At 46.5% G+C, this 25,760-nt stretch overlaps 2 protein-coding genes across 11 annotated transcripts in view; one reads left to right on the plus strand and one right to left on the minus strand.

The window, feature by feature from the left end:
- Positions 1-23,724, minus strand: GUK1 (guanylate kinase 1). 3 transcript variants are annotated; one of them, XM_084859469.1, is made up of 9 exons: positions 23,561-23,724; positions 18,334-18,567; positions 12,414-12,527; positions 10,097-10,138; positions 8,296-8,392; positions 6,908-7,046; positions 4,123-4,207; positions 2,509-2,594; positions 1-195 (listed from the first exon to the last, which is right to left on the minus strand). In XM_084859469.1, the coding sequence occupies exons 3-9, from the start codon at positions 12,523-12,525 to the stop codon at positions 160-162; spliced, it is 597 nt and encodes a 198-aa protein (XP_084715595.1). In that variant the 5' UTR covers positions 12,526-12,527; positions 18,334-18,567; positions 23,561-23,724; the 3' UTR covers positions 1-159. The 3 variants fall into 3 exon arrangements, with proteins under 3 accessions (XP_084715595.1, XP_084715594.1, XP_084715596.1); XM_084859468.1 differs by lacking the exon at positions 18,334-18,567; XM_084859470.1 differs by lacking the exons at positions 18,334-18,567; positions 23,561-23,724 and adding an exon at positions 22,539-22,812.
- Positions 23,355-25,760, plus strand: part of MRPL55 (mitochondrial ribosomal protein L55) — a 9,939-nt gene continuing 7,533 nt past the window's right edge. For 2 of the 8 annotated variants that reach the window (XM_084859473.1, XM_084859477.1), the window contains exons 1-2: positions 23,355-23,458; positions 24,573-24,677. In XM_084859473.1, the coding sequence (XP_084715599.1) occupies positions 24,652-24,677 (26 nt within the window). In that variant the 5' untranslated portion in view covers positions 23,355-23,458; positions 24,573-24,651. Of the gene's footprint in view, positions 23,459-23,783; positions 23,965-24,572; positions 24,678-25,760 lie in introns of those variants that run through there. The other 6 variants (XM_084859475.1, XM_084859479.1, XM_084859471.1 and 3 more) reach the window with 3 other exon arrangements.

The following is a 25,760-nucleotide window of genomic DNA, read 5'->3' on the forward strand; positions in this document are numbered from 1 at the left end:
TTTGATATTTTCTTCTTTAATAGAAAGTGCCCTAGGAGAATTTCATGGGAGATCCGGCTAAAAGGGAATGTGCATGTCCAATTCTCTCTAGCACAGAACAAGAAGCAGCAAAAGACGCCTGGAATGTCTGCAAGACTGAAGCATCTATAACTTGGAGGTTCATGATCTCTTCGACCCCCGCACCTTCTGGATTTCCTACAAGGAGAAGGAGGGATGCATTTAACTCGCAGCAATGTGCGGAGATGTCCACACCTCTTATTGCTTTGTTAAGACACACAGATATGAAGCAGCAGAAAGCATTGGATCGTAAGAGAGAAGGGGCCTCCAGCCCAGCACTGGGCAATCCACCTACCCAAAGAGGCACTCCTAGATCAAGCTATGGCAGGGGCCCCCAACCTGTTTGGGTCAGTGGGCACATTTAGAATGTTGAGTGTCATGGGCACTCTCACAAAATGGTTGCCATGGGTGGGGTTGCTTGGCCATTCACAAAATGGCAGAAGTGAGATCTGAGCTCCCAAACACAAAACCACATTTTTCAGTTCCAACACCCATTTCACAGAAGGCGAACTGATGAGGCTGAGAGTCATGGGAGCCAGGGCACTCCTGGAAATTAAGATAGCACTGGAGGTGGACACTTCACTTTGCAGCATGCCAGCCTCTCAGTTAATTTTTTATAAGTAAAACAACAACTTCTTTAAAAATAAAATAAAATAAAAACCAGGAGGGGAGCAGAGAGCCTGGCAGGCACCAAGAAAGGTATCTGCGTGCACATTCATGCCTACAGGCTCCGTGCTCGAGACCCCAAAGCTATGGAGACCAGATCACCACACGCTCCAAACTGAAAGCAGATGATCTTCAGAAAAAGTGTCCAAAGGGAAAATAACTGCTGTAAAAGAAGAGGGATCTTGGTTTGACTGGTGGAGGGGGAACTTGCATAGGATTCTAGAGCAAATGTGTCAAGCATTTAAATACATGACAAGCAGACAGACAATCCCCCTGGAGCTTCACCCTGTGGAAAAATTACCTTTTCATTTGTTTCCTCAGAGCTCTACGTAACTTGAATTATGAGCCCTTCAAGGAGAGGACCCGTTTACATACAACTGCCATTACTCTCCTTGAGCCCTCTAGAGAATGTGGTCTATACATCTTATTGCATAAATATGCATCAGACTCTTATAATCCTGTCACCACTGAGTTCACAAGAAAGCCCATCAAGCACTCCGGTCCTAGTGCAGCCTAACACAGACAGGTTCCACATACAAAGCGCTGGGGCCACAACCCTCTACGTGGTCTCCAGACAGAAGCATGGGCTGTTCTCCTTGACTCCTTTGGCCTCAACTTGCATATCTGGGCGACCTGATTGGATGTGGAAGGGCCAAATTATTAGAACCGCCACCCTAGAGAACTGCCAAAGATTTCTTGGCTATTTTGACCCTCCTCACCTCTTCCCACTAACAGCAAACAGCTTTACGTTCTTCCTTGTCCACCTCCAAATCCCTTTGCTGTATCCTTGTCTCCAGCCCCATGGCTCCTCGTCCTCAGCTCCCTTACAAGAGTTCTGGCTCCCTATGTTGCAACACCCAGTTACTCCTATCACCCACGTGATGTTTTTCTCACAGGTAACCCCAGTGCAATTACTTCAAAGCAGTCAGACTTTTTAGGATCTTGTGAGACATTTCGCCCTTCAGAAGTCAGAATGTTTGTAAATATTCCGTGGCATCGCAGGCTCAGCTAATGGCTTTGTGAGGCTCAAGGAGACAACCAGTTTTTAGGCGTGCATATAGGAGGGGTTTACTGTGCAGACCGTGTGTCTAATCTTCTTCCAGTGTTGACTGACCATCCAAAAGAACTAGAGAAACTGGCCTTTTCACAGTAACTTCCCCCAGTTTCTTTTAGTGCCCTGCCCAGACCCCCAGCATCTACCACCACCAGAAAAAAGAAGAAAAAAAAACCTCTCTAAGAACAGGCTTTATGTTTTCTGCCATTGAAGTCTCATTCCTAGAGCACCCCAGAGCCTCCTAGGAAGCAGTGCTCAAAGGCTCCTGCCTGCTCCCTGGGATGCTTAGGAATGGGGCTTCTATGGCAAGAACCACACAGCCCGTTCCTAGACCACTTTTTCAGTGCCTAAAATTTCCCAGGAAATAATTGATAAAGCAGCAATCTGGTTAGGGTGGCTGCAGCCTCCTCCCTCCCTCAGCAACCCCCCCCCCCCCACGGCAACCCATGCATGCCACTGGGTGGTGTGTGTTACATGTAAGTGTGGATGCGTGAATGTGCATGTGTATATGTGCCCCCCCACCACCCTCAGCAGACACCCAGCACTGCCCCCGGGACCAAAAAGGTTGTGTAACGCTGCCCTACTAATTTATGTAGCCATTTTCCTTTGATCTGCAGAGATAACAGCAGTTCCACGTTTGCTTGGGCTTTGGGAAAAGGGAGGGGGCTCAGACTGAATCCCATGACTCAGGAAGCTTCTCTGCAAATGTAAATGGAGAAGGGAGAGCTCACCTCCACAAGCATGTCCTTCAGTTTGGTATACGCGTGTTCCACATCGTCATTAATGATGATCAAGTCAAAAAGGCCGGGCTCCTTACCTGGTCAATTAACAGACACAAATGAAACGAGAGAACCCCAAGTCAGAAGACCTTGGACACGCACAGTCCTTTAAAGGCCCCTTTCATCCTTTTGCTCCCTCCAAATATAACGAGTCACAGATACATTAATGACTGAGATGTTCAGCATCCAAGAACTCCCCTTCCTCCCCATGCTGGGCAGGTGGGACTCTGCCTCTCTATGTGTCCGTCAGCCCTCAGGAAGAGGCTTCTTGTAGCTGACTGCCTTGACTGTGTGGCCGTTCCCAGGGCAAAAGGTTGCTGTTGCTCTGTAAGACAGTTCCCTGCTGACTGTCTGCTTAACTTTTTCCTCTTCTCACCCCATCCCTTTTTCCTTGTGTGTCATGTCTTTTTAGATTGTAAGCCAGAAGGCAGGGGCCGTCCTTTTTAGCGGATTGACTGTAAGCTGTTCTGGGAGGCTTTTTTGGGTTGAGGTGCAGGATAAAAAAACCCACTTTAAATAAACAAGCACCAAACCTCTTCTGATGGACCTGGAAAATAAGGCCCCTGCCATGCCTTCCCTGCTCCTTCCACAGGTCCAGTAGAAAAGGATGGGGCAGGCCCACATTCTGGGTAGCCCACCATACACAAGTCAGCTCTACCCGTGTGTTTTTTTCTCTCTCCCTGCCATCTCCCTTTCTCATATTCAAAAGAACAGCTTTCCCCAACTTGGTGCCCCGTAAATGTACTGGACTACAACTCCCAACATGCTGGCTAGGGGGTGCTGGGAGTTGTCGTCCAACATATCTGCAGGGCACCATGTTAGGGAAGGCTGCAAAGGAATGTAAGAAGATTAAAGGTCTACTGTAGTGGAAATGCAGCAGACAACTGTTATTTCGAGGAGTTAGTGGTGTACAACAATGACTTCTTCTGTGCCTAGACTTCCGGCTGGGCCAGTTGCTTTAAGTTAAGCAATGCTTCTTCTCCTCATTAGTTCCCAGAGCCAGTTATCTTCTTTGAGACTGAACAACTCGAGAGTCTAGTAAATAAGCCTGTGGGGAGATCTCCAGGTTACCCAGTGTGGCTGGGATGGAGTCATCTATGCTGGCTTACTGCCAAACACTCTTGAAAGCACTGAAGTAAGGGTGGGATTGATATCAGCACAACGGTATATATGAATCCCAAAGACACTCTCAGGGTGGGACCTCAACGCAGGCTGATCCAGAAAGATGCTGCGTACCAGAGGCTGGTATTGGAGCCACATCCATTGCCATATTTAGATGGGATTCCCAGCAACTGTAGAGATATCAGTTTATGATCTTGCTTTGCAGTTGTTTGCTGTAAGCATTGCATTGCGGTGTTCTGCTTTACTTACTCTGTTAATTTGCTCCTACTTAATAAAATCTTTAGCCTTCACCCATTGGTGCGTTCATTATATTCTGAATCCTAAAAAGAACCATCGCCTCTGGGCAACATGCCTATCTCGTCCAGCTTTCTGTTGCCTCTGGGAAGCCCACAAGCAGGACACAAGGGCAACAGCATGCACACATTGTAACTCCTGCGTACTCACTAAGTTCCATGTCGATGCAAGCTGCGTTCAGCCGCTTCTGTAAACTCTCCTCAGTTTCTGTCCGCCTGTCCCGTAGCCTCTTTTCCTAAAGCCCAGCGAAAAACAAAATTCACACGCTCCATCATTGTTTGGAAATCCTCACACTGCCCAAGGGTTTCCCTCTTTCTTCCTCGCAATGCTCCATACTGGCACAGGTCGTACGCATGGAAGAAAGAAGAGAACCATGGACCTGCTGATTAAGTACCACATGGCACATTTTTCAGTGCATTTCAGTATGACCTAGTTAACTCTAATGCATTTAGAATGAAGTCAAAGAGACATCTAAACATCCCTTCAACAAACATTACTGGTTGTTCTGCAGGTATTCAAGGCAGCGAGAAGAGGAGAAAATTAGAACCACCAAAACATGGCTCCTTTAACTAGAGTGAGTTTTAAAAAACATATCCAAGTATTATAAAAGTGGAGGAAGGTCATTATACCTGGGGCCCAACCCCTGATGCTGCATGGTCTTTACTGCATTAGCTGGCAGCTCATTTTACCAATGATGCAGAAACCATCTGGAGGAGGGGTAGGGAATCTGGGGTTCTCTGGATGTTTTGGACTACAATTCTCATACGCCCCAGCCAGTATGGCCTCAGGTCAGGGAATGTGGGAGTTGTAGTCCAAAACATCTGGAGGGCACCAGGTTGCCTAGTCCTGATCTAGACTGGGGGAAATCATCTCTCATGATAGTTTCCAAGTCTGGTGCATTGTAGGAACGTAAGAAGAGCCTCGCTGGATAGTATCAGAAATCTAACCAATCCAGTGCTCTGTTTAGAATGGTGGATGGCCTGATGCTTCCAGGAAACTCACAAGGAGGTTATGAAGGCAAAACTCTCTCCTGTTCCTTGTCCCCAGGATCCGCCATTCAGAAGCGACAAAAGGCCTCTGAACATAGAGATTCCATTTTGCTCTCCTAGCTGATGGCCATTGATGGCCACAAATTTAGCTAAACTCCCTTTCAAAGCCATCCAAGACACTTGCCTTCAGCATCGTGCATTTCTCTCACAGAATTCATGTTAGGATTGTCTCAAATGACTCTCACTTCAAGGTTCCTCAGCTGCTGATGGGGGAAGAGAGTAACCAGGGAGGTTACTCTCAGTTCCCCAAAGAGTTTGAGCATGGAGACAGCAACTTGGAAATGCAGGACAAGCATCTCTCCATCCTCCATTCATGCAGGGAAGGGAAGGGAAGCTGCCTCAACATCCACAACCACCTGCCTTCTCAATATAGCATCAAGACTTGGAAAGAGGTTGGGTATCTCTAGGCAGGTTTGAAAAAGAGAAAAACTGGGAAGAGATAACTATATGGGGAATTTTTGTACTGGAACAGTCTTTAATATTTGCTGATGTACATGCTCTTTCAAAGTATTTACCCACTTCATGGACATTAACGAGTGGTCAGCGTAAATGGATTCTTCATGCCCTTTTGACAGCTAAAAAGACTGATATTATAACACTGTAAGGATAACATCATAAGAAGAGCCATGCTGGATCAGACCAAGGGTCCATCTAGTCCAGCATTCTGTTCACACAGTGACCAACCAGCTGTTGACCAGGAGCCCACAAGCAGGGCATGAGCACAACAGCACCCTCTCACCCATGTTCCCCAGCAACTGGTGTACACAGGCTCACTGCCTCTGGTACTGGAAGTAGCATATAGCCATCAGGACTAGTAGCCATTGATAGACTTTTCCTCCAGGAATTGTCCAACCCCCTGTTAAAGCCATCCAAATTGGTGGCCATCACTACACCCTGTGGTAGTGAATTCCATAGTTTGACTATGCGCTGTGTGAAGAAGCCCTTCCTTTCTTCTGTCCTGAATCTCCCACCAATCAGCTTCATGGGATGACCCCTTGGAGTTCTAGTATTTTGAGAGAGGGAGAAAAATGTCTCCTTATCCACATTCTCCACACCATGCCTAATTTTGTAGACCTCTATCATGTCTCCCCTTAAATAAACGTTCACTCCTATAATGCAATGGATTGAGGACCTTTCAATGCTTTCAATATTTGAACAGGTTGTATATGGACACAACCTTCAAATGAATACTTATTTGGATATCTGGTCCACTTTTCTTGAAACCTATGTATAATTGCTAGAGAGTTGTAATGTCATATATCTGCATTTCATATGTATTCATTGCTATGGATATATACAAATCCAAGTGTGTGTGTGTGTGTGTGTCTATTTACACACACACAGATAAGAAAAAGAAAAAATAAGTAAAAAATAAAAATAAAAAAGAGAAACTGTTGTCTACCACACAATCTCTGTTTCATATACAGCTCAACCCCAATGTGGGTAACTGCTGGATTTTATATTTACAAAAACAGGGATCAGCCATTCTGCATTTCTTTGTCCCGGCAGTCCAAGGTAAAACTTGAAACCTGCATAGCACCTGGTCGAGCCTAATCCTGTTAAGTCTGCAACCTCCACATTAAGTCTGTGACTAAATGCAGATTTTGCGGCTACAACATCAAGCCAGCACTTTTTCTCCTTCCCCACCCTGCTTTGCTTAACATCCAAACCTGATGAAAAGTTCTAGAGAACTCAAAGGTTTGCTCACTTTGTGTGTTTGACCATTTGGTTGGCCCTAATAAACGTATTATTGGACTGTGGATTTTGGAATCCGTTGCCGTTATTGCTTATTTTATTATGTAAACGTTTGCATACACTGACATTCCACTGCATTAGTTACAATGACAATTGCTGAGTATTGTAAGTCGCCCCACAGTCATACTCACCAATATTTCTATGGACGGGGCTTGAACGGAGATGTAGATTGGTTTAAGGTCAGTTTTCTTGATGTTCTTCACACCTTGCATGTCAATATCCAGGATGCAGATCTGGTTCTGCGCTTGGACGGCCTGGATAGCTGCTTTGCTGAGGAGAGTGGTTAATGCTCATTAGGTGGAGATGCTGTTTCCTAAGAAGAGTTTTTGCAACAAAAACAGGGCCTTGAGGACTAGCGCCTTGAACCTGTCAGCAAGTTGCAGCTATCTGTAACTAGCATCTAAAAATGTGTGGCTGCAACAATCAACAGATGACCTCCAGCACAATCAACAGATGACCTCCAGCAGGGGAAACAATTAGAAAGTGTGGGGGTTTTCGATAACAGAAAATGACACACATTGTTCTTTCAGCTTCCCAAAATTGTACAATGACACTGTTCTAACAAGGATTATTTTTATTTATTTAGGACAGGGGCAGGGAACCTCTTTCAACCCAAGAGGCAAAATCAATTTCAGAGAAGCTCTTGGGGGGCTGCATTCCAGTAGTGGGCATGGATAGAGGCAAAAGGTAACTAAGCCTAGAACGGGGGAAAAACAAGCAAAAGCTGGAACACCATCAAATGACTGGTGTATGGCCAGACAGACAGACGCCACAGCTTAGGCATATTATGAATATCTATCTTGTCCAACAAGCATGGGTTACAGCAGGGTGTTGAACCTCAGGCCTGTGGGCCAAATCTGGCCCACCTGGGGGTTGGAATCCAGCCCTCTAGGGTTCCCCAAAAGGCCATTCTTTCTTCTCCTGCCCAACCCCTGTCCCCCAACCACCAGTCATTTGGTGGCTTCCCAGCTTTTCTGCAGCTTTCCCCCCATTCTAAAAGGTTGAAATGCCTCTCCTAGGGCTTAGTTACTGGCAATAAACTAAAACATGCTGGTATTTTTGGCCTCGCCCCTTTTGCCTTCAGCCCCGCCCACCAGGGGAATGCAGACCCCGAGAGCTTCTCTGAAATGGAATTCGGCCCTCAGGCTGAAAGAGGTTCAACACCCCTGGGTAATGGGGGTCTATTGTGCTCCCTCGGGCAACCTACTTGGCATACCAACACAGGGCAACTTGAAAGGACAATTTATGTTCGGCACTAAAAAAAAAAAGGTATGTTCATCTGAATCTAGATCTAAAATATCCTATGACATGAGTGGGAGACATGCAGAGGCCTTTTTGTGCGGCACACAGTTTCTTGCTGGGAATTCCAAAAATTGTAGGTTTTTATTGTACTTCATTCTAAATCCAAGTTTCCTCATGATCACAGTGATACATTGAACAGACGGCAGCAGAAAAGGAATATGCTTGCCCTTCGGTACAACAGCAAGCATATTGCTCTTGTCCTACTCGAATTACATACCTTGTGCCGTACATGTTTCCAGAAAACTCTGCGTGTTCAATGAATTCCCCAGCATCAATTTCCTTCTGCATCGCTTCTCTGGTCACAAAATGATAATCTGGGGAGAAATGTTGTTTTATAGAGCTACATGCTTATCATGTACACATATCTTCAGAGACACACGCTGAAGTGTTCTGAAGGTACACCACTGGAAATATACGACCTTCTTTTTACTCCAATGCTCTCGTAAGAAAGGTCCTTCCCTGCTTCCAAAATAATCAACCCCACCAACCTAACCATCCATAACTCTATCAAAATACATCTTATAAGAAGAGCTCAAGGGAGCGGAGGAGAGAGAGAACCACAGCTAAGGTGGACATAGGCTACGTGATCTCTTAATATGGAAGAATCCCAGATATAAATATGATTAAATATGGGAGAAAGCAGACCTTGTCTAAAAGGCTGCCCTCTCACACACGAATCTGCCTGTCAGCAGAGATAATCTTCAGAGGTTCTTGAGATGAGGCAGCAGGCAAAGGGTCTATTTTGCAGTGACACCCACATTATGGCACTACCTGAAGACAGCCTCCTTGTTAACTTTTAGACGGCCAGCAAAGTCCATCCTGTTTCTCGTGCAAGATCTCCTTATCTGGTTTCTAAGCCGCTGCTCTTACCATTTTTTATGTTTTCATTGTGGTGTTTCCTGCTGCTTTATTGTACAGCCTCTCTTGATGTTCTTACTGGGTTTCAAACTAATCCGCTTGCGAGCCTTCTCAAGAGCTTTAGAAGTCAGAACGTGAGATGCAACAGTATTCATATCAGATGTGTCTCACTGCAGCTCCCATCATTCCAGGGCCAATGGCCATACTGGCTGGGACTGATGGGAGTTGCCATCCAACACATCTGGGGGGCACCAGGGACTCCATAGGGACCAACAGGAAATCCCACAAAAGCAAGCTCCAACCACTGGCATCCTGCCCCAGAAGACAAAGTGTCTATTTTCCCAAGGCGTGGCTGCATGGCGTTAGCCACACACAAACCCCCAGCCATGTACTGCTGCCTGCCAGGTACTGGACAACCCAGCCTGCTGAAGGCAGGCCACGAAAGAAGGTTTAACTGAAGGCTGCATTCAGCTTGGCAGGTCACGAGTTGTGCAGCCTAGCTCTAAGAGAGTAAAAGACATCAGTATCCAAGATCTACCACCTCAACCAGAAAAAAGGCAATTGTTTTTAAATCTACAGCATTGTGTGCATGCCCTGAGGAAGAAAAAATGGGTTCTGAGCTTGAGGGAGAGCAAGCCATTGCAGTGTTCAACAGAACCTGTTGGCCAAAATATCCGCCATCTGCTCCTACTCTCAAGTCTCCACATACTCCAAATGAGGGACAGTGTGGCATTGTGGTTAGAGTGTTGGACTGGGACTCAGGAAGCTCACTGGGTGACTTTGGGCCAGTCACTGACTCTCAGCCTAACCTACCTCACAGGGTTGTTGTTGTGAGGATAAAATCGATAGGAGGACCAAGTAAGGAACACCTTGGGTTCCTTGCAAGAGGGGAAAAAAAGGGGGGGGGGATACATGCATTAATTAATCAATTAATTAATTAATTAAAATAACTCTACCCAACCTCATATAGAAGGCAGCTTCCAGTGTATTGCCTAAACTGACTGGCAGGATCTTTCCCAGCAATGCCCGGAGCTGTCGGGAATTGAACCTGGAACCTTATGCATACAAAGCAGGTGTCCTTCTACTGAGCTACAGCCTTTCTTTCACAGTCCCAGGGAAAGAGTCAGTTCCTACAGTGGTGACAGAATCTCGACACTCACCCTTTCCATCCAGTTCTCCAGGTCTTGGTTGTCTTGTGGTATCTGAAAGCAATATATATACTTTTTTTTTTTTATACACACACAGACCATAAAAGCTGACATGCTTTGTGATGTGCCTGGAAAACCTAAAGGCAAAGGAATACTCTAGTTCACCTACAGCCCCGCAAGGATCTAAACAACCCGTCTCAGTTTAATTTAAGGCTTGGATTTTAAAAACAAATATAGCCAGGCCAAAGGCTATTATCCATTTCTCCTGCCTAGCTTTTTAAAGCAGATCAACAGGCAGAAGGATTTGTGTGCAGCAAAGGGGTAAGCAGGGAAGGAGGAATGGCCTGGATGTTGGTTGTACAAAGCCGATGGGGTGGAGAGGTAAGAGAAAAAAGAAAGAGAACAAATTGGATACAAAAGACAATTTCTTGATGGGGAGAAGAGAAAACTGGGTGCCAAATACATCCCAAGTTGTATTCTTCTCTGGGGTGCAATGCAGCGTCATATGACCAGGCGGCACTCCACCAACTCCTGTGCAGAGGGATCAGGAGCATCCCCTGAGGCAGGCTTCCCCAATCTGGCACCCTCCAGATGTGTGGGACCGCAACACAGGCTGGCTGGGAATGATGGGAGTTGCAGTCCAAGACATCTGGGGGGCACCAGGTTGGGGAAGGCTGCTCTGACGGAAGAAGAAAGTGAGCAAAGTTGGTGGAATGGATGCTGCTTGTGTAATGAGAACGGAGAGAAAAGGGACGGGGGAATCACCCCAGGTAGGGAAGTAATCCATAGACACACTGTATGTCTATGTCTAGAGTCGCTGGGGGTGGCGAGGGCTGTCAGGAAGGTCTGGCGTGGGCTGGTCCATGAAGTCACAAAGAGTTAGAAGTGACTGAACGAATAAACAACAACAATGTGTATGTGGAATAATTTTGGAAGTACGCCTGCCACAAGTTAAAGCAACACGTGAAGCAGCCTTATACGGGGTCAGACTACTGACCTATCCAGCCCAATATTGCCTGCTGAAAGGCAGCAGCTCCCCAAGGCCTTTTGAGTCACCTATCACCTGATCCTTTCCTACTGGAGATCCCAGGGATGGAGGCTGGGACTTCCTGCCTGCAAAGCAGATGTTCAGCCACGGAGTGATGGGCCCAGAGTTCAAAATACTATTCAGTAAAAGATCATTAAATTAAATTTCTGGCGAGTGGTTAGGGTATTGGAGTAGAACTAGGACTGGGGAGATGCAGGTTCAAATTCCCACACAAGCCAGAAAGTTCATTGGGTGACCACGGGCCAGTCACAAACTCAGTCACAAACTACCTTGCAGGGTTGATGTGAGGATAAAATGGGTAGGGGGTCAAAGAAACATGTACATTGCCCTGAGCTCCTTGGAGGGAGAGAGAGGTAAAAATGTTAATCATCATCTTAAATATAAGCAGAGATTTATGTTCGGGGGAAGGTCTGGGTGGGACAAAGTTGTCCATTCAAGTTCTCGGCTTTTGCTGCATTCCATCTGCACACCTCCCAGCACAGGGGCCAGCCCTTTGAGCGCAGGAGGCTTAAAATGCATCGCACGGTGATGCTGGCTTCACGGAGGGGAGATACTGAAGGTCCCACTGCCCCTTCCTTGCAACACCCTCAACGTGAAGGCATTGTGCTCCCAGTGTGTATTGCCCCTGCAGCAGGCCTCTTAATTTAGAGGGGCCAAGATAGTGATAAATCAGATCCAGGTTTGTTTGTTTGTTTGTTTGTTTATTTATTTATTTATTTATTTATATACCGCCCAATAGCCGAAGCTCTCTGGGCGGTTCACAAAAACAAGTACTCCTTGTTTACTTACAAGGAGTACTTTATTGAGTAACTTACAGCACACAGGCATACCCAATGGTTGGATCAGACAGCTTCTCTGAACCCAGAGCCAAGGGGTCAAATGGGTTTTATACCATACATTTTAGCAGTGAGGCAGCATGACAGAGGCAAGCCTTAATTAGCATTCATCTGCAACTTTCTCAGCATAGACTAACAGTGCTTGTTCAGAAGGAAAACAATCAGAACTTTCCCAGCACAGCCACCTGTAACTCGGCATAAACACAGCCTCACTTCTCAGGCACATCCTGGGCCCTGATAAGATACTTGCCTTTGTTAGAATGGAATGTGCTGAGGCCGCGCTATCGACCTTTGACTCATCTCACAGGCTCAGAGGCCCACTAGCAAGGGAATTGCACTAATGAGCAAAGCATTATGGATCTCTAGGCCCCTCTAAAACTATAGGTGACTTGGTTACACTCCTGGGGCCATTACACAGTGGCATGGCAGAAATTAACTCACTCACGGGAGACGCTGAAGCCAAAGACGTTCTCGTAATCCTTCAGCAGCTTCTTCAGCAGAGTGCTCTTCCCTGCACCTGAAGGCCCGCTCAGGACAACAGGTCTTGGTCCCGTCATAACTGGAGAAAGGAAAATGGATGCTTCAACAGAGACACCTGCTTTCTGATGCCTTTGAATAGTGTATAACCACCTTCAATACTCTGTAGAACAGGGCTAGAACAGGGGTGCAAAACAGCCCCAGGGGACAAATACAGCCCATCTGGGGTCCCAATCTGGTTCTCTGGGGGTCCCCAGGTAGCCCCACTCCCTTCCCCTGGCTCCACCCTATTTCACCCAACCACCGATCTTTTGGTGGTTTCCATGCTTTTCTGAAGTTAAAGGGCTGAAGCGCCTCTCCTAAGGCTGAGCTATTGGCAGGAAGCGCTTTAAGCTAAAATATGCTGGATTTTAGCATATTTGGAACGTAGCTCTGGAGCTTCTCCAAAATGGGATTCATTCCTTGGGCTGAAAGAGGTTTGACACCCCTGCTGCAGAAAGACAGGGCAATGCCCCACACCTCTCCATGTCTTAGTTCTTCTGAACCACAGGTCAACACTGGTGTGAGAGGAGCCGCGCTGATATTGAGAGGGATGGGAGAAGCGACGCTGTATTTGGGATACCCGTAACTAGGAGAGAGCCACCTTCCGCACAACGTCACTTCTTTCTGTGAATGGCACTGGGGAATAACCCTGTTTTCATAGCTTTAGAGAGCCATCCGTTCCTTTAGTACCTCAGCTGCCATTACTCCAATACCTTTCCTCACCTCAGACCCATTTCCATGCCTAAAAAGGTAAAAAGGTGTCCCCAACCAGTCGTGTCCGACTCTAGGGTGCGGTGCTCATCCCCATTTCTAAGCCGAAGAGCCAGGGCTGTCCCAAGACGCTTCCGTGGTCATGTGGCCGGCGTGACTGAACACCGAGGTGCACGGAACGCTGTTACCTTTCCCGCCGAGGCGGTACCTATTTATCTACTTGCAATTTCTTGCTTTCGAACTGCTAGGTTGGCAGAAGCTGGGACTGAAGATGGGAGCTCACTCCGTCACGCAGCACTCGGGTCTCGAACTGCTGACCTGCCGACCTTCCAGTCTGCAGTTCAGCTTCTTAACCACTAAGCCACCGCGGCCCCTATCCATGCCTAGCAACCACCAAACTTCACACTGAGGGTAGCAGCAAGACTGCCAGGCTTAACAGGCCTGGAAGCAAAGAGTCAAGAAGGACTGTGGGCATTAAGAGGTGAGCTATGACCAGAACAGTTTGTGTCTGGAAACAGAGTGCAAGACTTCAGGAAGAGGTGACACATTCGCTAAGGTGTGGGTCAGTCTCCCCCCCCTCATCCCCCCACACCATTATGCAAGGAAGAATTCTTTCCTACTTAAAAAAAAAATCAATTTAAAAAGATTAGCACTGGATCTGCAACACAGTAAGACAGCAACAACAAAAACATTAAGTAGTGATTTAAAAACAAACAGAAACAAAACAGCCCCCAAACAACCCTGTTCTTCGGCAATTACCAGTCAGGGGATACTTTAAAAGGGAGCCATCAGGCCAAATCACCATTCTACAGCAACTATTGTGCATATAGAGAGCAGACAGTTCTTAATTTTCCATTGTGTTATTCATGCTCTGTGGCATTATACTTACCTTGCACATATTAAAAGCCTACAAACACTTTTCCATCCTGTGTAGTTTCAAGGAAATGCAAATCTCCCAAGGGCCATCGCTTAGCCAATGGGAGATAAAGTTGAAGCATGTTTGTCTGAGAAATTCACCCATAAAGAACATTTATCCAAGCCATTCTAGAAGGGTAATTCTCAGTAGGGGTGTCGGAGAAATCCACAATGGAATCACATGAGTTTGGATTTTTATGAATCTTGCCCACGGATTCCGCAATGGACCAGCTTTTCCCAAGTCACGCAGATTCCATGGACCTGCAGACCAGGTTTTTTACTTTCCAGAATTTTATGCAACTTTAGTCGTAGAAAAATACATAAAGTAAAAAATCATCCAAAAATGAGCATTTTCCCCATAGGTTAAAGAATGAAAATGCACATTTTGAGGGATTTGCACACTCGGGGGGGGGGATTTGAGCATTTTTGTATGTGCAAATTTGTGCAAATGTGAATTCAAATTCAGGAAATTGGAAAAAATCCAAATCCCCTAATGAGTGGGCAATGGAGCAAAAGACACCTGACAATCTGTGAAATGCAGACTGTATGGATTTTATCCGTACATCTCCAATTCCCAGCACAAAGCTCGAGTCAGAAGGCCAAAAGCAGAACACTGCAGGAGTACTGCCCTGGCTGCCTATGAACAAATGGAGCTATTTTTCTGTACCACTTACAATTTGCGAAGGCCTGAGGTGCTGCAGCCCTGTTTTACACTGAACTGTCCCATCCCAGTTTTGTATTCTGCGCCCACCCCTTGCTCTGAATGTTGCATTGGGAAATCCACCTCCTGCACCTGGAGTAACTTATACATGCTAAATTTGGTATGGTTTCCTCATGTTGCCGTATTCTTCTCCCAAGATGCACATTTTAGAAAAGGTTGTTGCAGACATAAGAGCTACCACATTACATTACAAGCATCTGTTTATGCAGTGCAATGCAAAGAGTCCGGGAGCATGTTAAAAAAAAGCCACAGTGGAACCTTGCAAAAAGTTATGACAAAACTAAGAAAAGATGCAAATGCCCCAGTTCCCACAATCAAAATTGTAGGAGTCTGTCTTTACATCTGCGTTGTTCATTCAGAAAGCATACCCAGGAAAAGGCAAAGGTTAGAAACAAAATTCTAAAAACGCACATATAAGAGCTTTGCTGGAATAGATCAGATGTCCACCTGGTCCAGCATCCCATTTCCCACACTGGCCTGGAAGACACTTCTAGAAAGCCCCCACACAAAAAATGGGGCAATAGCTGTCCAGTTTGCCCCCCAGAAACTTATATACACTGCCTCTGAACATCAAAGTTCTGTTCTGTTATCATGGCTAATTTCTCTAATCCACCCTGAAAGCCATCCAGGCTAGAGGCCATGGCCACATCTTGGGTCAGTGAATCACATATTTTACTCATGCCACCCTTCCCCAACATGGTGCCCTTCAGAGATGTTGGACAGCAACTCCCATCGTTCCAAGCCAGCATGGCCATTAGCCAAGTATGTAATAACTACAAGATCACCTCAATTGACATGCTAGCTGACATTCTGTAGTTGACATTACTCTAAAAGGGTCATGACGCAGAACATCTTTTTGCAGAAGCCATGCCGACTCTTCCTCAAGACTTGTTCTTCTAGAAGCTCCATAGTTCAAGCTTTAATAATGCTTTCCAGCAATTTACCAGCTCTTAGTCTAACATCGGAAAATCCAACATTCCCTGTGGATGCCTTTAAAAAAATGTGTTGTATGTTGGCTACCTTCCAGTTAGAAGATTGTAGTGACAAGTTGCATAGTTCTGTTAGAAAATCAAATTTCACATTTGGGCTTTTCAAGCTCTCTTCAGTGGATGATGCCCAGATGTGATGATGTCAATTTGTAATGTGTCAGTTTGTCCAAGAATTTTCTCTGTCATCACTTCTATTTTACTTAACTATTCAAATGCCCTCCCTGAGAAAATTGGTTCAGGCATGGGTCGCTCTCCAAGACCTTCTGCAACAACAACTCATGCAAGAATGCATGGTGCCCCTCTGCAGTCTTCCTATCTGCCCCAGTACTCTCTCCACATCTTCGTCATCTGAAGGTCCAACAGCTTCGCTGGCTGGTCTCCTGCATCTGATACATCTACAGATATTTTTAGGGTTTTAGCATTATGTTCCTCCAATTCTTTATTTGCTTGCCTTACTGTCAAGGAGTGGTAAGATTATACGAGCAAATATACATCCCCCACACCCAAGCAGAAGCTTTTTGAAAGAATCCTGGCTATTTGAATTCACATTCAATCCTTTACTCATTAACAAAACAAGGGGAAGAAGCCCCAGCCCCTAAGAGTTGCTGGGTACCAGTGGCAGACATCCATACTACATCAGCCCTCTCAAACTTTTAACACCTTACCTTTTGCTCTTCTTTGGTCCTTTTAAAATACAATCCTGCTTGTCTTTTCTGTGAGCTACAAGCTGATCCTAATCACACAGGGGAAAGGAAGAGCAGGCAGAATGCCCAGCTATATTTGACTGCCTAAAGCCTTAATTACCAATCCTTCACCTCGAGAGAGCCAATGAGAAACCATCCCCCAAATCCCTAATCACCTCCTGCAGTTTTCTTCATGCTTCTCCCTCTTTTTCATGGCTTAAAGATTCAGCCATACCCTGAACTTACCTCAAAAGAGCACACCTTCTGCTTCAAAGTGAGCACTACCTTTAGAGAGAAGGCGGCATTTTAACTTGAGCATAGCAACCCTGGAACATTTACTTATTTATTCGAAATATTTATATTCCATCTTTCCACAGCTCACCAGCTCTAGAGGAAAACAGTGTCTCAAGAGCCCAAAGCATTTGCTTAAAACACACATATACAGACAGAGCCCAACAATATCACTCTATTCACTAGACACATAAGTGAGAATCGCTGACACCAGTACCAATCTGTGTGTCAGCAGCTTCCCTGCCACAAGCCCAATGCAATTCAGGTAGTTTGAGAATGCTTCCAAGTTTGCAAAAAAATAAATAAAAATAAAATAAAATTAGCAAATGGCAGAGAAGGAATCATAGAACAGCAGGGTTGGAAGGGGCTTATAAGACCATCGAGTCCAGGAGTGTGTATTGAAAGGGAAGAGAACAGTAGCTTTACATGGAGACTGGAGTGCTGCTGTTTTTCTTCTGAGCATTGGATGTGGGGGTATGAAATCTACCATACACAGTTTACATTGGAACGACAGCAAGGAAGGCAAAAGATAAACATAGGAAGAGATCAACAAAGCATATTCTGGGAAGCACGCAAGTTCAGAGGGAGAAAAGACAGAGCAACCTGGCATCTGGAGAAATGAAGAGTAGCAGACAATTCTTATTGTAGCCTCAAGAAAGGTTTCCTGCTTAGACACTTTGAATTGCATTTCTTATTTATAGCAAGTCCTTTGGTAACCTTCCCCAGACTTTTGTAATATGGGAGCATAGCTCAGCAAAAAGGGGGCAATTTTGCTAGCTGAAAGGTTAAGGCCAACTGACCAGAAAAGAAAGAAATTGATGGTTATTTTGTAAGACAAATTTGCAACAAAATGCCACTGGTCTCCTACAGGACTTTGTGTCTCTCTGACCTTGTTCCTGTTATAAGCCCAATCATCATTAGGCCCTTAAACAAGGTAGCAGAATGGAAAAGATGTGCTTGAACAGAAGAAGGTGCCTTAGATAGTCAGACTCAGGCCACTGGTCCAGCTATCTCTGCATAGTCCAGTCTGCCCAGCAGCTGCTGTCCAAAGTCTTTCCCTGGCCTCCTATCTGAAGTCCTGGGTTTTTACCCAGGACCTTCTGAAACTGAGCTAGGGGTCCACCCCAGTTTAGATTGGAATGCAGAAGATTCAATTTCTAAGCATACTTACTTAGAAGTACATCCCACAGATATGAACAGGGTTTGCTTCAAAGACAACATGGTAAGGACTGGACCAGAAGTTCTTTAAAAACTATGAGAGGTATGCCATTTGCTTTATTTGCAAGTCAAGGAGCTGGATATTTATTTATTACATTTCTATATCACCCAATAGCCAACACTCTCTGGCTGGCTCACAGCAATTAAAACCACAAAATACATAATAAAACACAATATAAAATATAACCGTTTAAAACCACAGTATAAAACTACAACCCCAAATAAAACCTAGCAGCAATGCAGAGATTTAAAATACAGTAACAGATTTAAAACAGAGCTAAAACAGTAAAATGCCTGGGAAAATAGAAAGGTCTTCACCTGGTGCCGGAAAGAGCACAACGTAGGCACCAGGCGAGCCTCCCTGGGAAGCTCATTCCATAACAGCGGTGCCACAGCAGAAAAGGCCCTCTTTATATGTTTATGAAGGAAGACTTGTGAAGTGTATCCCAGTGCTTCAGTTGCACTCAGTCTGGGACAGACTGGGACCATTCCTGTGGGTCATCAGGGATTGACATGGCTGAAGACCAGTGGTGTGGAGTAGTATCCAATTATCTGGTGGGGATAATTAATTAAATAATCATTAATTATCTGGCTGCTCACCACACCTAAGGTCAAGAAGAAATTTCTCCCTTTGTCAGAATGGCCAGTGACCCAGGGCTGCTTTGCCCTGCAACATGGGCCTTGGTTTGCTTAATTCACTTTAGGAACATACAACCCTGCCTTATACTGAGTCAGACCCTGGGTCCATCTAGCCCAGTATTGATGACACTGATTGGCAGCAGCGGCTCTCCAGGGTTTCAGGCAGGAGTTTTTTCCTGCCCTATCTGGAGATGCCAGGAATAGAACCTCGGGCCTTCTGCATGCAAAGCCGGGGCTCTGCCACTGAGCTATAGCTCCTACTTGCGTCACAGCTGACTTGCCTGCAATGCAGCTGTTCCCTGTGGCACACTGTTTCAACTCGACATGTGTACTTTGATCTATCAGGAGTCACAAGCTGAGCTGGATGGGTTTTTTAATCCCTTCTAATTTTAAGGAGCTATAACGGCAACATTCAATTACCATCAACACAACACAACTTATGAATAACATCCCAGCCTCCATGGCAATTTCCCCCAATCCCTAGACTTCACCTGCCCCCACCACCCCAGTTTGTATGCAGTATGGTTCTAGCCCTCATGGCTGTCAAGGGAAGCTTGAAAAGGTAATAGCAAAATTTCTTTTGAAATGACATAAAAGATAAATTGCTTGGTTTTAAACTCACAAGATTTCCACATTGTATAAAAAGGTGTTAAGTGGATGTATATACATTGACTGAAGTACCCTAGAACAGGGACACGGCAACCTGGTGCCCTCCAGATGTTTTGGTCTACAACTCCCACAAGCTCCAGCAGCACAGCCAATGGTCAGGGATTATGGAATTTGTTGTCCAAAACATCTGAAATACTCTAGAGGTTTCAATTAGATGAACACTCCACAGCAAATAATAATATGGGGAGGGGGGTAATGTGGCTTTGCCTGAAATCTCATACTTAAGCTGCTCAATAACACTTGGAAGCTTCTCTAATGGGCTGGCCAAACCCAGTTCACTAAAGGCAGGAGACAACAAAAAAATATCCCAACAAACTGATGGCAGGTAGCTTTCAGCTTGGTGAGCTGCCACCATCTAGCTCCCCGTGGTGGTCCCTCCCTCCCTCCCTCAGAAGGGTGGCTGAGGAAACAACCTGCCCTGAAGGGATGGGAGAAGACACAGATTAGGCTTGAACTCAAGAAAAGAGAAACTGCAGAAGAGAAGGAAGAGGCCACCCCAGCAGGACAATAGATGCAGTGCAAACCTGAGTTCAAATGACAAATTCCCATCCGTCTGGGCAACTGAATCAAGCATCACCATCTTGCTTTTTTTTTTTTTTAATTCCCTTCTCCCTCCAACTCCCTTTCCTTGTACCTCCTGCTTTTTCAGACTGTGAGCCCCAGGGCAGGGACTGTCCCATTGTTGATTCTTGTAAGCCGGGACTCTTTACTCTTTTGACTCTTTTGACGGAAGAGCAGGAAAGAAATGCTTTGCATAAACTGAATAAGTAATGCAAGAACCACTCATGATCCTTGGCCTAAAGAAACACAGTTAAGGTTGTTCATGAATTTCCAATGCAGCAGCTTCCTGTTGAGATTGCTCTTTGAAGCTGCTCTGTTTAAGTACAGTAAACTTAATGTCAGAGACAGGTCCACAAAAAATTAGCTCAGTTTGCTTGTTGTTGTTGTTGTTTATTCGGTCAGTCGCTTCCGACTCTTCATGACTTCATGGACCAGCCCACACCAGAGCTTCCTGTCGTCCCCCAGCTCCCCCAAGGTTTTTGTGGTCACCATCAGTCCACCCCCCTCTGCAAGTCTTCTGGCATGCCCAGAGGGCTTGAGAGAGAGGCAGGGTCCTCTCATTTGTGCAAGGTGAGAAACAGCAGAAGCATCTCCTGCTGCTTGTAAGGCGTCACTTGAAAACTGCAGTGGAAAGGAGATCTCCAGGGTAGGCATCTGTGTGGTGCTGGGCGTCTTGCTGCCCAGAGAACTATGTGCACTTGCCTCTGGTGAGTGGATTTGTGGATGCCTGGAGAGATTACCATTACATATGGCTGAAAACCTAGCCTGCCTTTCTGTGAGCTATACATGTTATCTCTCAGCCATTGGCTGAGCTGCTGTGACATAACAGAATATTCACAAACATTCAAACTGTTAAGGGCAGAAAACAATGATCAAGTCATGGAATGTTGCATGGCAAATGTAACAGATGCAAAAGGGGTCTGGCTGAGGGGAAATGGACACCAGGAACAGGAGGGGTTGCATACTGATTCAGACCAAAGAGTTTTAGTAGACTCAATGGTCAAGAGCCTAAATAGTCAAATGGGGGAAAGTTCCTGACATTCAGCCCTATGGAGGAGCCATATACTTTTGGGGAGCCATGTGAACAGGAGAGGGGGCTTGGCTTCATATATTATGTATTCTAAATAACCAGCTCAGTATTTGGCAGGATGGGGAACTGAAAACAAGTCGACATTAGTTATTGGAAAGGTTAGAAATGAAATAAATAAATCAAAGGGGTGTTGAATTCTATACTGATTTGAAATAAGCAGTTAGATCACCAGATACACGTCCCTAGTTAGCCTAATTACTGCATCTGTATGCAAACGCAACTGCTTAATTATAAAACAACTTTTGAACTTGTGTGAAGATCAGGACAGGGAAAAGTACACATTTAAATAAAGGTGTGGTGAAAGTAACGTGGCTGTTCTTCTACTTGAACTGGCTTCCAATGGCACACAGCCAAGGGGCTGGTAAGAAATTCATTCCGGCTTATAAAGACTGCTCATGCCGATGAAGCTATGGGACTAGTTACTGGGGGAGCACAGCACATGCATTCCTGAGCAGAGGGCTGCGATAACTGCATATTTCCTGTTTCAGTTGTTTTCATGAAGTGCTTAATGGAGAATTATATGGGAAATAAAAGTCATCCTGATCAAATCACCGGACAGCCAGACACATGAGTAATAACTGCCAACAGCATGCAAAAGATGCTTTGCCACAGTTCAATTTGGCATTGGCACTCAGCTTTCAAAATGACTGTGCAACTTTCTGAAAAGGATTTTGTTGATACAAAGGCATAACCTCAAAACCAATATATACTTATTGATGTATCTTCTTTCGGGGAAAAGTAGCTCTCATTGCTGTTAGCTTTGCTGTTATTTCCTTCCAGGATTTACTTTGTTACAACTGATGGCTGCTTAGAACTCATACTAATTCTGTGCTGTAGCTGCTGTTAATTTCACGCCCTCTAGCAACCTCATGTTCATGATCTCTGTTACATAGCAGGATTTGTTTAAGGAAAAGCTACAAAGAAAACTATTATCCTAGGGGCAGCACACACTTATTTATTTATTTTATTTATTGCATTTATACCCCACCTTTTTTCCTCTCGCAAGGAACCCAAGGCGGCTTACATTCTCCTCCTCCTCTCCATTTTATCCTCACAACAACAACCCTGTGAGGTGGGTTGGGCTGAGAGTCTGTGACTGGCCCAAAGTCGCCCAGTGAGCTTCCATGGCCGAGTGGGGACTAGAACCCGGATCTCCCAGCTCCCAGTCCAACACTCTTGCCACTACACCACACTGGAGAAAGGCCAACTGTTGACTGTTTTTTAAAAAAAATGTTCTATCACCCTGGTCAGTAACTACACTATTTTGAAAATGAAGCCAGGGTTGGAGGTCAAGACTCTGTCCCACAAAGTGGTCTGCTTCCAAGTCTGGCTGCCATAAAATGTCATTCTCTCCACACCCCATTTCCCTTCTGGAATGATATCAAGTTGGGATCATGCGGAGCAGATTTAACCCAGAAGCCTCTAGTTGCCAACCCCTATTCTAAAGCATTTCCCCTGGTCTGCATCCGCTGTTCATGTGCACCTTATGAGGATCCAGTGCATCCCATCAACGCACCAATGCCCCAATTACATACCCTTATGCTGGAACCCTCTACACACTTACCTGGGAGTAAGTCCCATTGAACTCCATGAGACCTATTTCCCAGTGATGGGGAATTAACGGCACAAGGAGGCAGGAAAGGCTGCCATCTTCCAACCAGCCTGTTACTCAGGTCTTTTAAACACTCAGGTGAAGGGAGAAGCAGCGGTTAGCGCATCTCCTCTTCCCTGGCTGGTCTCCTTCTTTCGCTGAAGGGCAGGCGCCACTTGGAGGGTATTTCGCTAGCCTGGGAGCGCCACCGGTCTGTTCTTTCAACGGCTCTCGTTATCTCCGGAATGCCACAGCAACAACATGACCCCCCCCCCCCGCAAAGGGACAAACTACAACAACAGCTTCTTGTTGTTGCGAGGATAAAATGGAGGAGGAGGAGGATTATGTACGCCACCTCGAGTTCCTTGGAGGAAAAAAGGCGGGATATAAATGCAATACATAAAATAAATGAATAAATAAATAAATGGCTGCAGCACCGCATGCCCGCGCGTCTGCATAGCTGGCGTTTACTAACATCGGCGTCCGCTTAGGTCTGAGGCAAGCGCTTTTCGGAATGCGTGCTGTACTGCGGCGCTGCCTCCTGGAGCGGAGGGCGGCTCAATAAAAGCAGCGAGGCGGGGGGAGGCGGCCGGGGGACGCGGCGCGTTCAGCGACAGCCCGAGCTGCGGAACGGGGGGCTCGGGGATGGGGGGCCGGGCCGGGCAGGGCCGGGGCGAGCGCGGCCGGGGGCGCCGGCGGATCGGCAGCGGCGGACGGCAAGCGCGGGAGGCCGCAAAATGGGCGGGGAAGGCTTTCGAGGTGACACCGAGGGCGGGGAGGAGGCTGGACGGGAGCGTCCGGCGGACGAGCCAGGCGGCTGCGGGGCGACCCGAGGGCGCGGCTGTCCGGGGGATTAAGGGAAAGCGAGGCGAGGGGCCCGCGGAGAGGGGCAGGTAGGAACCAAGGTGAAGGGCCACGGAAGCAGGAGGGCGGCTTTCAGTGAAACACCGCTAGAGCGGAGGTGGGCTCGGGGGACCCGAGAATGGCGCACTCACCTGCGAGCGCGCCGCACAGGAAGCGCCGCCCGTGCATGCGGAGAGGGGCCGGAGCCGCTTCCCGGAGAGGCGACTCGGAGGGGCGGGGCGGGGCGGGGCACGGCAGCGCCCGGCCGCCGCAGGCAAGCCCCGCCCCTCACACCGGGACCGGCTACGTCATCTCCGCGCCGTGCCCTCCCCTGCGGAGCGGGAGAGCGTCGCGCCGTCGCCGGGTGATGACGGCATTGAAGGGCGGGCGGGGCCAGCTGCGCGCGCGCGCGCGCGCCGAGAGACGGCGAAGCCCGTGCCCCGGTCGCGAGCGCCGTGTCACGTGAGCGAAGCGCTTTGGTACGGAGGGGCGGAAGTGTGTGGGGGGGTCGTTGCGAGGGGCAAACCATTGGGGATCTAATAGGGGGAGGTCAGCGGTAGGTCACGCTATTCCCGGAGAAGGGGGGGGAGAAAAAGGGAGCGGCAGGTCTTCAGAGCAGGCGAAGGCAAGGGTCGAACCATCTGCAGGTGGGGGGGCAATGGTGATGAGGGCCATCCCTGATTGTTTGGCCCCCAGCAGCTGGCCTTCAGAGGTAGACTGCCTCTGACCGCGGAGGCTCTATTTTAGTTATTGTTGCTAAAATAAAACAGCACCTCTGTCTTCCGTCACAATATGCCTTTGTTTCCCAAGTGCTTGTATGGCATCTCATTGCAGAATCTTAATTTAAGATTAGCAAGAGTTATCACCTAATGCCTCAGTTCTTAACATGTTTCTTTGGGTACAAGTACTAATAATTCCACTGAGGCAACACAGACTGATCATACAGTGTGTTTACTTGGAAGTAGGGCTTACTGGATCCTTGGTTCAGGTCAGCCTGTTGCTCCCACCACATGCTGGCCTGTGTTATGCCTGGGCCGCTTTATAGAGTGTGTGTGCCATTCTGGGGTGTTTGATCATGGGTACTGGGGCTCTTGTCAGATGAAGCAATTCAAAAAGCCAATGGATGGAAAGTTGTAGTAACCCTTGCTTTTCTTTTTCTTACAGTAAAGACACACTGTAACCCTTGGATCATGTCCCCCAAAGATCTTTGCAGCATTTGCCAATCCTAGAGGTTGGATCCAGAATGGCTACTATAAGCAGGACTCTAAGGTAATACTAGTTTGGGATGTTTATTTAATAGCATCAGGGTACCAGGCACAGTCCAGGATCTAAAAGTGATATGGTCCTTTACATTGTGGTTTGACCCATATTGTACAAATTACCTGGAAATAAATCCCATTGTTCTTCAGTTGATTGTCTCCCCCCACCTTGGACACACAGAGAAGTAATCCTGCAGTCTTATGCACACTTTCCTGGGGATAAGCCCTGCTGAACTTACTTCTGAGTAACCATGCATAGTATTGGGCTGCATGTTTGCTCAGGATCCCAATGGGCAAGAAATGGCATTAATAAAGGTAAAAGAAGAGTAAAGGAAATTCCAGTGATGGATAGCAGACAGCTGACTGCAGAAGCCTGCAAATTACTTGTGTAAGTGTGAATGGGCAGCTAGCTACTAAAATGTCTTGTGGAGTAGTAGGGTTTTTTTTTAACCAAATTTGTTAGGCTGATTATCTGTCTTGGATGGTGCAAAAAACTCTAGATTCTTTGCTGAGAAAAATGAAGATGGAGACTTGAAGAAATTACTCAAACAAAATGTGTTCACAGGCCTCTTTCTCTCTCCCCATCCCTTTCTTTGTGTGGGCTTCCGTTAAACATGGGGAGAAATGAACAGTGAAACGGTGTCCTGATCACTTCCTCTAGGTCAGGAGTGGGGAACTTGTGGCCCTCCAGATGTTTCAGCCTACACCTCCCATTGGTTGTCACCATTGGCTATGCTGGCCAGGGCTGATAAGAGCTGTAGGTCAAAACATTTATTTATTTATTTACAATGTTTGTGTACCACTCTAAAGCAGAGTCCAGAGCAGTGCACATAAAAGGTAAAACAATAAAAAGATAAAAAGATTAAAATGTTCTTTTAAAAACATGATGCAAATAAAAAAACGTAGCTAGTCTGTTAAGGAATGCTTTCTAGAAAATATCTGTTTTCAGGAAGTGCTGGAAACAACATAGTGTTGGAGCCTGCCTAACCTCCAGGGACAGGGAGTTCCAAAGAAAGGGGGCCACTGCGCTGAAGGCTCTTTTCTGGGTGGATGACAGTCCACTAGGAGCGTGGTGGTTCCACATGGATCTCTG

The sequence above is a fragment of the Heloderma suspectum genome, chromosome 5, assembly GCF_057233095.1.
Source record: "Heloderma suspectum isolate Gila_16-S chromosome 5, 16-S_ref, whole genome shotgun sequence".
NCBI lineage: Eukaryota > Metazoa > Chordata > Lepidosauria > Squamata > Helodermatidae > Heloderma > Heloderma suspectum.

Coding starts and splice junctions, on each gene's coding strand:
- GUK1 (XM_084859468.1), bottom strand. CDS start 23,597: ATGCACGGGCGGCGCTTCCTGTGCGGCGCGCTCGCAG. Junction 2,595..4,122: donor TTGCATCGACATGGAACTTA/GTGAGTACGCAG, acceptor TTAATTGACCAG/GTAAGGAGCCCGGCCTTTTT. Junction 196..2,508: donor TGAAGGACATGCTTGTGGAG/GTGAGCTCTCCC, acceptor TTCTCCTTGTAG/GAAATCCAGAAGGTGCGGGG.